The sequence below is a fragment of the Scatophagus argus genome, chromosome 12, assembly GCF_020382885.2.
Source record: "Scatophagus argus isolate fScaArg1 chromosome 12, fScaArg1.pri, whole genome shotgun sequence".
In the NCBI taxonomy this organism is placed as follows: domain Eukaryota; kingdom Metazoa; phylum Chordata; class Actinopteri; family Scatophagidae; genus Scatophagus; species Scatophagus argus.
Window position 1 is genome coordinate 2,670,224 of NC_058504.1, and position 12,275 is coordinate 2,682,498.

Sequence of the window (12,275 nt, forward strand, 5' to 3'; positions counted from 1 at the left end):
TTCATTCACCCCCTGTCACATGTTCAGCACTCTGAATGGCTCCCTGGGATGTGGCCATTTGTAACAACCACAAACAGTTTTTCTTGTGGTCGTGGTCGGAGTACACTTGGCTTCTTGGGTTTGTTTCAAGCATACCGTCAGAATGAGCTGCTTGCTGTGAGGCGGCTTTAGCCCAGTGGCCAAGCTGAACTGAAAATGAAAAATAAACACTCTACAGTAACTCTCTGTATTATCTGAATTTAATCCATTGGGTCTCGGTATCTCAACATCTCAGTAAATTATTTTGTCATTAATGTGTACAGAACACACTGTCTCAGTTGGAGAAGAAGTCTAGCATGTAGGCTCTAAAAAACATCCATCCATCCATCCATCCATTTTCTATACCGCTTATCCGTCAGGGTCGCGGGGGAGCTGGAGCCTATCCCAGCTGACTACGGGCGAGAGGCGGGGTTCACCCTGGACTGGTCACCAGTCAATCGCAGGGCCAACACACAAAGACAGACAACCACACACTCTCACTCTCACACCCAGGGACTGGAAAGACATTTTCATGAACCGCGATCCATTTCACATGTGGAAGGAGAGCCAAAGACAAACACATCATTTACACACTTCCACAACTGTCAGACTAGATGAAAAAAAGTAAAAACTGAGTCAGAAAATACCAGACAACACAAATCTGAACAGCATGACACAAACAGGTATCAAAGACAGTACATCAGTGAAATGACAGAGAAGTGTATTATCGTCAGTAGCAAAACAATAAGCTAGTGTCAGCCTTGGGCTTTCCCAGATGTTGTTGCATATCACTGAGGATGAACAGCTGTGTGTCCTCAACACTCAGCACCCATAACACAGCAGTGAAACATATTCATCAACAGCTTTAAAGTTTTAAAGACTTCTCTCGATCAAAGTGTTCATTCATAAACACATTAAACATTTAAAGATTTTCTACAACATTCACTGCCGGTAGATGTCGCACTAGAACAGCCTCATCTCGGACCCGAAACAAATGGGTGCGTCAGCTCCCTCTCCGCCATGACCTCAGACAACTGTTATGCCAGACTCCATGACACGTCTTTGTAAACGCTCAAACTCAACAGAAATAAAACTGTCATTATTTCAGCTGTTCCAACAATCGGTTCGGTGAAAATAAACCTTTAATTTCCAGAGTCAGGTGTGAAGATATTCTGGTTTTACTTCCCGTCATTGCACATCAGTATCATAGTCAGCTTGGTGAAGAGCTTTTTCTCTGATCTGCTGAGTGTCCTAAATCCATCGAACGTAATTATTAGCTCGCTAGATATCCTGCTAATGCTAGCTACCTAAAACATCAAGCATAATATGCTTTAAGTAGCTAGTATTTGACGGTTTCACATGAATATGAATGCATTCAGCCGAATGCTTCAAACTGCATTCTGCCATCTCCCTTTTACAACACTGTGTGTCTTTAAGTGTCTTTAGAAACAGTTTAGGAGAAAATACGACTGAGAGCAAAGAGGCAGCTTAGCTATGTTGGTGGAACCGTGGCTGATATGGATACTAGACCTGGCTCACTTCTGCAAACTCTATAGCTAATATGTCAAATAATATATACTTGAAAAGAAAGCCTCGTTGATTTCTACAAAGTCCACACAAGAGCAGGTCCAAAATGAAAATGATCAGCCCTTATTTATCCAACAGAAAAGTTCTGAAATCAAACTTAAAAAGGGTGTTTTTAACAGTCGGTCACTGTTTTGCAAGTAATGAGGAAAGCACACAAGATCAGTTCCAGTTAAATCGTGGGGAATCTAAATTGTCATAGACGATTCTGTGCACGAACTCTGGTAACTCTGGTACCCTGCAAACGCTGTTCAGTGCTGCAGCTCCGTCCAACACTTCGACTCCCTCCTAAATCTGATAGACTTTGCTATTGTTGATTTAACTAAGATCTCTCAGAATCCTCGCAGCTGCTCAGATGCTTCAGAAGCTCCCACAAAGAGCTGAGCCTTTTTTTTACCAAATCTACATTCCTTCATGCTAGTGTCTATGACTGTATGTCCTGCATTGGCACTGAATATTGTATGTTGTTCATGTTGTAAATTGCATGTGCGTGTAAATCATGTGGAATCATCTAGTATTAATATAATTCTAATTCATAATTCTAATAAGAACATAATGTCAAGGTATGCTGGACTTCTGGTTCTAGAAAAATATGAGACCTGGTTTGAACTTGAAATAACTGAAGGTCTGCCCCCCCAAACAAATTCAAAATGTGAAGCCTTTTGTGTGAATTTAAGCATTTCTTTTATAATGCACTTTCCATGAAAATTACAAAAGACATGCAAAAAAGTGTGTTTATCACTTGTTTTTATCATGATAATTTGTTCTTTTAATTGCAATGATTTCAAATCAGTTTTGCTTAGATCCTCAAAAATCTGGTGGAAGCCGTGGAAGCCTGCTTCACCCCACGTAGCACACATTGCTTTCAGTAAGAATTTAGGATGAATCTGTGTTTGCTTTTTCTTTGTAAATCCTGGAGTGCAGTGACTCAGAAAGCTGAATTTGAGCTACCTTACGCTGCCGACATTTTAATTAATGTTTTAGTTATGCATTTGGATGAAAGTCAATTTGAATTTCAGATTATGGAGTGCAGATAAATACTGTTTGATCAAACTCAACCTGACATACATTTTCAAATTATAAAATATAAAATAAAACTTACAAGGTTTCTCCTCTCTTAGAAATGAAACCCTATATTTATTTGATCTAGTTATGTCAACCAGTCCTACAAAACTTGGTTGTTTATAAGGAAAAAGTAATATAAAATTAATTATAACAATATGTTATAAGTAAATGTAACTGAACTGCAGTAATTAAATGCTAATTCACAGAGTTGTGTTGAATTAACTTTACATTGACAAGCAGTTAAATTAACTTGACATGATTAGATTCATTTTGTTTAACACATACACTACAAGCTTTATCAAAACTTGGAGTTTGTACTTAATGACTGGATACTAATTGGCCTATTTAAGTCTGCAGCTCAGATAAGTATAACCTGAGCCGCTTTAATTCACCTCATTTAATTAATTGGCTTGTCCACGTTGGATTGAGGTTACTAACAGTAAATGCAACATCAGTCAGAGGTACAAGAAAATGCCTTCTTGACAGCTTACTTAAACCCGCAACGCTGTCCCAGAGCCTGCTGGGAAAACCCCACCCGCCTTTCTGCAACACACTGCAATACATAAAAATTAAATAAATGGTTTGCAAATCTCTCTTCACTCGATTATCACTTAAGGTTGAATCCCTTTCAGATGTTATATGTCAGATAACTGGGAATGCTGCTCGCTCCAACAAATTAACAGAGGCAGTTTCCCATAGGTTACTACAACAGTTCACTCATCAGCCAAACACAAGTCATCTATAACTGCCCAAGACTGTAAATGCATAAAGCACGTAGGAACGTAGGAAGTCCATAAGTACATTAAAAGTGGAGGGATTTAGTATCATTGACATCTCATGCTATTACTTTAATGCAATGAAACCTGCTCGTTTTGACTGAATTGAGTGAAAATACATTTTAATTGTTAATTGCTAGACTGAATTTAAGTACCTGGCACAAACATCTGCCGGAGAAATCTTACTTGATCTTCACTAGTTACCACCTGAGAGTTTAGGTGAATTTCCTTCTATTGTAAGGTGCTGCTGTGTCTTAGTGTTATACAAGCCTGAGAATTTTTACTCACACTTTATCCTCCCTGTCAGATGGTGGAGAGCGAAGAAGAGGAGGAACTGACACAGACAGAAGAAAGTGAAGAAGACGGCCAGTTTGATGTCATCCCGCTCTACTCAGAGAGGGCCACTGTCTCCAGTCTGGGCTCCTCGGGTACCGGCGGGGCCCCGTCCCTCACCACTGGCCCCCCTAAACCCATACTGCTGCTCTTTCTGCTTCTGACTACCTCTCTGAGCTGGGGGTAGAACATCGAGGATGTAGAGAAGACACACACACACACACGCACATGTTGTCAGTGACATCCCCTCGATTCAGCACTTCTGTCCTTGTTTCCTTCATTTCCTCCACTGAAAACGGCGCTTTGTTCAACATGGTCTGACTGAAGTAGGTAGGATGGTCACATGATGCCACCAATCAGTTAGCTTAATGTAGCTATTCATGTCAAAAGGTCCAGAAAAGCTTTGTCAGTTTGAGTGGCTTGCTCGGTCGTTAGCGTACAAATATTAGCAGAGCAAAACGTGTTAGCAGGATACAGTTTGCTTGTATGTTTATCGTATTGGCAGTGTGCCTAACTGTGAGCAGCTGAGAAAAAAAATGTTCATGTCAGCCTAATTTTTAATCATCAGTACTGCATACTGATTTCTGACTGTTGTGATTTCTCATAGTTGGCGTAAAACTTAAATGGCTGCAGAACCGTTGTTGCTTGTAGTTCACAGATAAAACTCATATTAGACTTTTGTTATTCAAGTCAATGCAACTATTTGATAAGGTACAACGCTTACACAGTGAAATAACTAATTGAATGTGAATGAATCTGAACTTGCTGGGCTTCATTTCCATTTTTGCCAATTTTTATTTTAAAAAGAAGAGGAAACGGATAGCAGGATACATTTTAAAGCATGTTTGTGGAGTGAGAGCAGATGATGAGCCAGAGAAGGTGACAGATAAAGAAATGGTGAAGCAATCACGAGCAGACAAATGCCAAGTGGCTGCGGTTGGCCTTGTTGTGTGTTTTGTTTTGTTTTAACTTGCTGATGGATGATGATTTGTCCCACTGGTTGCGACTTACCTGTCTATGGGTCATCCTAACAATGACTGAAGGGGGACGGGGTGTTGATGTACGACGCATCAGTCGAACTTTATCACGGTGATGAATGGAGTGATCCTCTTCTCCCTGCTGCCGTCGCCACTCTACAGCCGCGGTGAATGACAAATTACACACTTGTCTCTCATTGTTTAATGAACATCAAGTGCCAAGTGTGTAATGTGCGTGTGCGTGCGCAGGCATCGCAAAGAAAACCGGCTAAAGCCTTTTGTTATAATTTGAGTCTTGCACTTCATAGTTCCCAGCCACGTCAGCAAAGCCACACATACTGCACAGACTCACACACGTGCACGCACATACATTTGCACACATACGACCTGCCATGTTTTGAGCCAGTGCAGCTCTTTCTAGTTTTATTGCTCCATCCCTGTCCCTGTCTCCCTCCCCGGTGACTCAGGACCGGGACCCGAGCTGCCACAGGCACCGATATGAATAAAGCCGTCATAATAACAACATCACACCAGAAACAATATGAGCTCTAAAACGGCAGAACAAATCAAATGTCTCCCCAGCAGGCGAAAACTCACGCTACCCGTGACACCGACACAGAGACAGAATGAAGAGTTGGAGAACGAGTGGAAGAGAGAGAGAGAGAGAAACAGAGAGAGAGAGAGATGTTTGGAGGAGAAATTAAGAAAAAAAAATAAGGCCAAGTCCCTGTGTGGTCTTTGTGCGTTTGATGTTGTACTTGTTTTTAGTTGGGAGGCTGATAATCAGTCCCTGACAATATCTCTTTATCATCTGACAGGCTCCTGGGGGGAGGAGTGTGTGTGTGTGTGTGTGTGTGTGTGTGTGTGTGTGTTGGTGGGGGGGTAGAGAAATAGTGTGCCATAGCGAGAACAGAAAGGACCCTGGAGCACAAACATAACAGAGAGAATCGCCAGCTCTTGATTTTCTATGTCTTATAAATCTTTTGCTGACACTAATTTTTTTTTTTCTCATTCCTTTTCTATTTCTTGAGAGCGTGTAAAATTAACTTTCATCTGCAGGGGCGCCCGTGATGGTGGAGGGTAAGGAGACGGAGGGAGGAGAGAGGCTAAGCAGGGGAGAGAAAGGAGGGAAAAGATGAGGAAGCAAGAGGAAGTGAGGAGAAGAGAAAGAAAATGTGGGAACCAGGACAAAAGAAGAAGTGGAACAAAAAAGAGCAAGAGGGAAGACTGAGAGAAGGTAGGAGAAAAGACCGGGAACAAATTGGAGGGAGAGGACAAACAAAGAAGAGGCGAAGCATGAAGAAGAAGAGGAAGGAAGAAGGAGAATAACAAATGAGAAAAGCAGGGAAGAAACAAAAGAGAAGCAGAAATCTGAAAGGGGAGGAAAGATGATATACGAAAAAACAGGGAGAAGAATAATATGGAAGAATGCAAAGAGGGAAGGAAAACAACTCAGAGTATGAGAAGAGGGAGAACAAGGTGGAGATATGAGATTAAGGAGGCAGAAAGAAGAAAAGAGCAGAAAAGGTGAAGGAAAGAAGATGAACCCAAGAAAGGAGGAAGAAGTGGAAGGAAGTGATGATTAGAAGGAGAATACCCAAGAAGAAGAAAAGGGGAATAAAGGCAGGAACAAAGGGGAGAGAGAGAAAAGAAAGGAAAGAGGAAGACAGATGCTATAAAAACAGAATGAAAAGAGCAGCAGAGAAACAAAGAAATGAGGGAGGAAACCAGGAGAACAGGACAGAGTTAAGATAAGTGAAAAGAGGAGGAGTGTAAACACAAGGAAAGATGGAAAGGATGAAGGAAAGAAAAAAGGGAAGGAGAGAGAAAGAAGAGAAAAGGACACATGAGACTAGGACAGAGGACAGAGACAGACAGAAGTGACTGCGGTGTACTTTAACCTCTCCTTCTTTTTGCTAAGGCACTGCTGCTGCATGCAGAAACACACACACACACTCTCAAAGGCCTTTCTCTCTGAACACACTCCTCAGACAAAGCGGCTGTCAGTCAGTGAACAGCGATAAGACACGGAGCTCTGCTGGCTCACCTGGAGATACTCCTTCAGACATTTAGCTGGCTGAACAGTCCAAGCTGATGTTCTGTGAAGAGTTTGCCAAAGCATTAAGTAAGAGTCATAAACAACAATCAGGCACTGTGATCAGTAATCAGTATTCCTATGAAACATTCATCCACTGTAATGACTGCAAATGTTTCCATGAAGTGTTTTCATTAAACTTTACGGGGGATCATCAGCGAGGTGGTCATGGCAGCTTTCTGAAGTTTAAACAAACACCTTATGTGCTTCGTTTCCTTCTCTAACAAAATCCATGAAAAGACCCAAACAACAACGAATGTAACCTACTAACAAGTACCGTGTTTGTGTCCAAAGCCTGATATCGTAAACACATGTGCCACAGAGCTCCGCTGTTATCCAAAAACTATTAAAAACACATCAGTGAGACACACTGTTGCACTGGCTGACATGTTCCTTCAGTGCCATGAATACACACACTGCAGTTTACAAGTAAACACAAGTACAAATGAGGAGAAGTTTTAGTGTAGAAATGGTATTTCTGTACAAGTCTCAAGTCAGCAGTATGTGCTGACTCTCGGCCAGTCGGTTGAATGTAGTAGTTTGGTGCAGCACATCTAATAATCAACACTAACCAGTGATAGATTTGACTTTTCTCTGAGAAAAGTCTTTAGTGGATCATGTTGGGATCATACACGACCTGAGAATTTTAACTTTGTGCGATGTGCGCTCATAATTAAGTCTATAGAGGATTATTTTTACTGCAAAACGACGGTGATTGTTAAGATTTGAAAATTAAACTAATTTAATCATTTTTGTAGACCTGTTGAATTAAGTGGAGAAAACTGCACAGTCTTTTACTGGTTTGCAGCCTGATGAATTCCTGATAAATTTCTGGGTGTACTGGACTTTGCATCTCGAAACAAGTCGGACGCAAAGACTTGTCGAACAAGCAAGACCAGACACTAGCAACACTGGCAAGCCACCAAGCTTTCACAGCTTCTTTAGCTGACGAGCACCACCAAGTCCCTGATTGGTTTAGCTTATAATAATCTTGTCTCTGTAAACAGTTTTCTTACTCTTGTGATCAACAATATTGATCTGAAGCTCACTTCTGACACTGTAAAAAGTTTTCTACTAAATCATTAATATGGCAACTTCTGATCAACCCATATCAATTCAAGTCTGCTTAGTCCCACCCACTTCCAGTTTAAGTCCCGTCCATTCTGAAATACTTAAACAGATCATTTAGTTGACTGAACAGATACTGATACAGGTAATGGTGTACTCACCCTTCTCTAGTCACCAAGATATGCTGATGCTTGCCTCCATCCCAACATCCACCTGCCCGCTCTGAGTCTGCATTCCCATTGGGCCGTGTGTCTGCTGTGCTGAGCTTGATATTTACCTGTGGATTAGCCTCCAAATATCAACACTGCTCATGTTTTATATTCACATGCGAATCCATTTCTTGTGTTTTGGGGTGGATGTCAATGCCTTGCTCAAGAGCAGTAACGGTACTCTGAGATGTGTCTGCTGGCTACTGTATTTTCCGTGTATCAACTGTAACAAGACCATTCACTTCTAAATCTGACAAACTTGAGCACAGAGTATACAGTGAATTACCTGAAAAGGTGATGAGCGGTTTCCTGTGACCTCAGAATCACTCCCTCCCTCCACTCTACCTTGAATTACACAGAATTGGATGGCAGGTCAGAGGCCCCTTCGACACCCCAACTCGTTCCACCCAACAGTGGGGGTTAATTGAGGTCAGCAGGGGGATGATGGGCGTCTGATTGACGTGGCCAGCGGAGGTCGGAGCGACGCCCTTTTGCCAGGCTCTGTTGTTTGTTTTAATTGTTGTTTTAGCTGTTTGTCATCAGGTCTGACACTGTGGCAGGATGGCAAGAGGGACGGACGGGGGACAGAAAGAGAGACAGCAGAGGGAGAGAGGAGGGAGTGGACACTGGTGATTTACATTAATATGTACTGAAATAAACAAGCAGAGAAGCCATGCGTTAAATCAACTCACAGAGAGAGAGAGAGGGAGAGAGAGAGAGGGAGGGAGGGAGCGAGAAAGCCTCCAGGGTGAGAGAGAGGGAGGATGTGTATGTGAGTGTGTGTGCTTAGAAAGAAGCTTTCTTTTTATTGTTCTATTACAGTGCAGTAGATTTACATGCACAAAAGCACAAGCGCACACACAGTCATACGCACCATGTCAGATTTGAGAGTCTGGTCTGCTTTCTCTCTCCAGTATTTTAGTATTCTAATCCATCATTGGCCTGACATGGGGATGCTTTTTCTCTCCGACTGTGTGTGTCTCTCTCTCTCCATGCTACTGCACATACACGGCATCCAAACGGAAGATAAAGGCAGAGCAGGGGGAAAAACAAACTCCACAGCAGGAGCAGTTTTATCCAGAGAGATAAAGAGGCGGAATAAAGCGGCAACGGAGAGATATAGAGGGAGTTGAGGAGATGGAAAGACAGGGGAAAAGGGGAAGGAAAGAGCCGGAGAGAAAAGGAGGAAGGGCATGGAAATGGATGTGGGAAAAGCACGAAAGGAGAGCAAAATCAAGGCGGAGAGAAGAGAAAGATGAAGGGTTTGTGAGATGGGTGAGGGGAGAGGTGAGAGAGCAAGAGGTAGAAAGAGAGTGTGTGTCTGTGTGTGTCTGTGTGTGTGTGTGGATGCTGAAGCCTGAACCTCCCTGCTCCATTTCACACCCTGTAGGTCCTGACGCATCGACACTCAAAGACTCACATACACACACAGTCACACACATTGAAACACACGGGTTCCGTCCTTTTTCCATTTGTAATTCACACACACACACGTTTGCCACCATTTCTCAGTCAGCACACAGATAAACAAAGATGCACAAACACACAGTCACAGTCACAAACTGAAATTCCTGCAGCCCTTGACTCTCTGCTTCTTGGATCCCTGCTTTCAAGCTATCACACTGGGTTCAAGAAGTATTAAAGGACAAGTCCCCTCTAAAATATTTCAGTGTTTTTCTTACACAGCTTTGTGATGTTGGATGGAGCATTTACACTGACCAGCCACAACAGTAAAACCTCTGACAGGTGAAGTGAGTAAAATGAATCATTTGTTTACAATGCAGTGTTCTGGGTTCTGGCAAACATGGATGCTCTTTGATGCATACCACCAACCTAAACATTGCTTACCTGTCAGATCTGGGGGTCTACAGGCTGTCGCTGTGGTCCTTTGGACTGGGGGGCGCAAAGAACAGCCACATGATAGTCAGGATTCCCCGCATGTTGGGGCTGACTGGTGTACTTTATGCTTAAGCAACCAACTCTGATGCACTGAGAAATCTGCCAGAGAAGCAGAGAGGCGAGTCGGGTCAAAGAAGAGCTGATACAGCTCACAATATAACAAAATAAACCCAAATGACAAAACCCAAACTCCAAAACTATTTGGACAGCCAGACATTCTGAGACATTCGTCTGTGAGATTTTTGGATTCACTTCAATCACATCCTTCTGTTGGGAACAGAGTAAAACATGGAGGAGGCATAGAGGTTGACTCAGTGATATTAGTTACACAGCGATATCTAAATATTGCTAACATTAGCCACAACAAGCTACTGCTCATACCTGATCAAGTAAGAGCGCAGCTGCACATGTCCCCGAGTGTGTCGAACTGACAAGGCGATTTGTTTTCTTGTGAACTCAACTTTTCCTTTGCATGAAGGGGAATTGGTTGATGCGGATTTTGACATCTGACATCTTTGATGAAAACATATTCAGCAGTTGTGGTCAGAGAGGAAGCTCAGTCATTTTAGAGTCATTAAAGCCGTCTGATTTATCACTTGATCCAAATACGAGTCAAAACTCAGAATCCCCCCCCCCCCCCCGACAAGCACAATACTTCTCATTTCTTTTCAAACTCTGTACGCTTCAGGTTGAAGCAGCAGTCTGTCGGCCAGCCTTGCACTTTTTATTTATTAAACTGTCATGATAGTGTGTGTAGTATGGGACTTGTGTGTAATGTCTTCTCATTTGACAATTCATTGTTTTATATATTTTCACAGAATTTATAGGCCCACAGGAGAATATTAATGCTGTCATTTTTGTATTTAGTTTTATATTTGTCTCATTGGTGTACACTCTGAGAAAATTTCTGTAAAATTAAATATCTAGTGAGTGAATTGTTTGGGCCTTCCTGGAGCCTCCATTAGGATGTCCATCCATGTACCCGTTAATGGACTCCTGGGACTTCCTGGACTCTTTGAGAACCACTTCACCACACTGGACATGAAATTGTGTTTTTGTCCTCTGCTGAATGTTTTTTTTTTTGAGCCGACACAGATGCACAAGCTCGCCACCTATGGCAGTGCGTTGCCATGGTTGCCCATCTCACCTTGGATGCTGCACCCCAGGTGATCCCAAAAGGTAAATGGAGCCGAATGATCTTCGGAAGTCTGATTCTTTTCAATACACCAACACCTGGCGAAGGCACGTTAGCCATTTTGATGGTATTTTTTTCCCTTGCCTGAATGACTGACTGAAAGACCCCTTCCCCCACTCCTTCCACCACCACCTCTTATCCCGGCAGGTGCTTGGCTGAATGGGACATCATTGCCATGGAGATTGGAGGCGATGACACACGCGTGCACACACACACACACACACACACACACATTCGTGGACTCAGAAATGAGACTGGCTTTCACGAGCGAGCGGCTGCACAGTCTGACTCGATGAAAAGTTGTCTCTCTAAAGGGAAGACAGCCGCACAGATTGAGCTGTCACTGGAAGGGAACTCTGCTCTGCTCTTTCATCCCTCTGTGTGCAAACGGATGGATCTCCTTCTCTTTCATTCTGTCAAATGTAAACCTTTCCGTTGGGTAATTCCAAACTAAAGCTCGGGCTCGGCAGACAAGCAGGTGGAGATAAATGTACGCCATTTAAAGAACATTGACCGAGGCTGAAAACACTCATCGCTCCCCTCCCCCTGCTTCCTGTTTAAAGCATGTCAATGTACAGCGCCAGAGTGAGAGAGGCATATCACTGCAGGGCTTTCCCCACCCTCTAACATTTTAGCGTTCACGCTCCTTCGGTCCTGTGCTTTCTGCCTGTCGGACTTTTGGTGAAACTTTTTCTTCAAGACGTGAAGTCAAGCGGGCTCTCATGCACACATTAAAAAAACAAAAAAAAACAAATAAATATTGACTCTAGTCGATAGAGTGGTTCATTGGTTTTAAACTGTATTGGTGGAAAACTGTGTATCTCCAGGGGGCATATACGTGGCCCTGCATGGAATATTTCTGTTTCTGATTCATTTGCTGACATTTTGCCCTGCTCAGTGTGCCCCCGAGGGGATGTGAAACACTCTATGCCTCTGCTGTGTTCACCTGTGAATAATAAAATAAATGTACAAGCTGACATTTCCTTACCTTGACTTCCAGTGTGTCTGTTCTTCTTTAATGACCTCTGATACTGTAGATTTTGCAGTGCAGATTGA

General features: G+C 42.7%; 1 protein-coding gene and 1 long non-coding RNA gene across 4 annotated transcripts in view; both read left to right on the forward strand.

Annotated features, from left to right (window-relative positions):
• The window catches only part of gfra3 (GDNF family receptor alpha 3), a 36,438-nt gene extending 25,922 nt beyond the window's left edge, over positions 1–10,516 (forward strand). The window contains exons 8-9 of one of the 3 annotated variants that reach the window (XR_006844909.1): positions 3,751–4,106; positions 5,813–10,516. Coding sequence is in view for 1 of the 3 variants with exons in the window: in XM_046406694.1 (XP_046262650.1) it covers positions 3,751–3,963 (213 nt within the window). In the remaining 2 variants the exon portion in view is untranslated. Of the gene's footprint in view, positions 1–3,750 lie in introns of all 3 variants that reach the window. The other 2 variants (XR_006844910.1, XM_046406694.1) reach the window with 2 other exon arrangements.
• A 146-nt stretch (positions 10,517–10,662) lies between these two features.
• Positions 10,663–11,951, forward strand: LOC124068437. Its single transcript, XR_006844911.1, has 2 exons — positions 10,663–11,203; positions 11,367–11,951. It is a non-coding gene; the product is annotated as an uncharacterized LOC124068437 (long non-coding RNA).
• Positions 11,952–12,275: the final 324 nt, after the last annotated feature.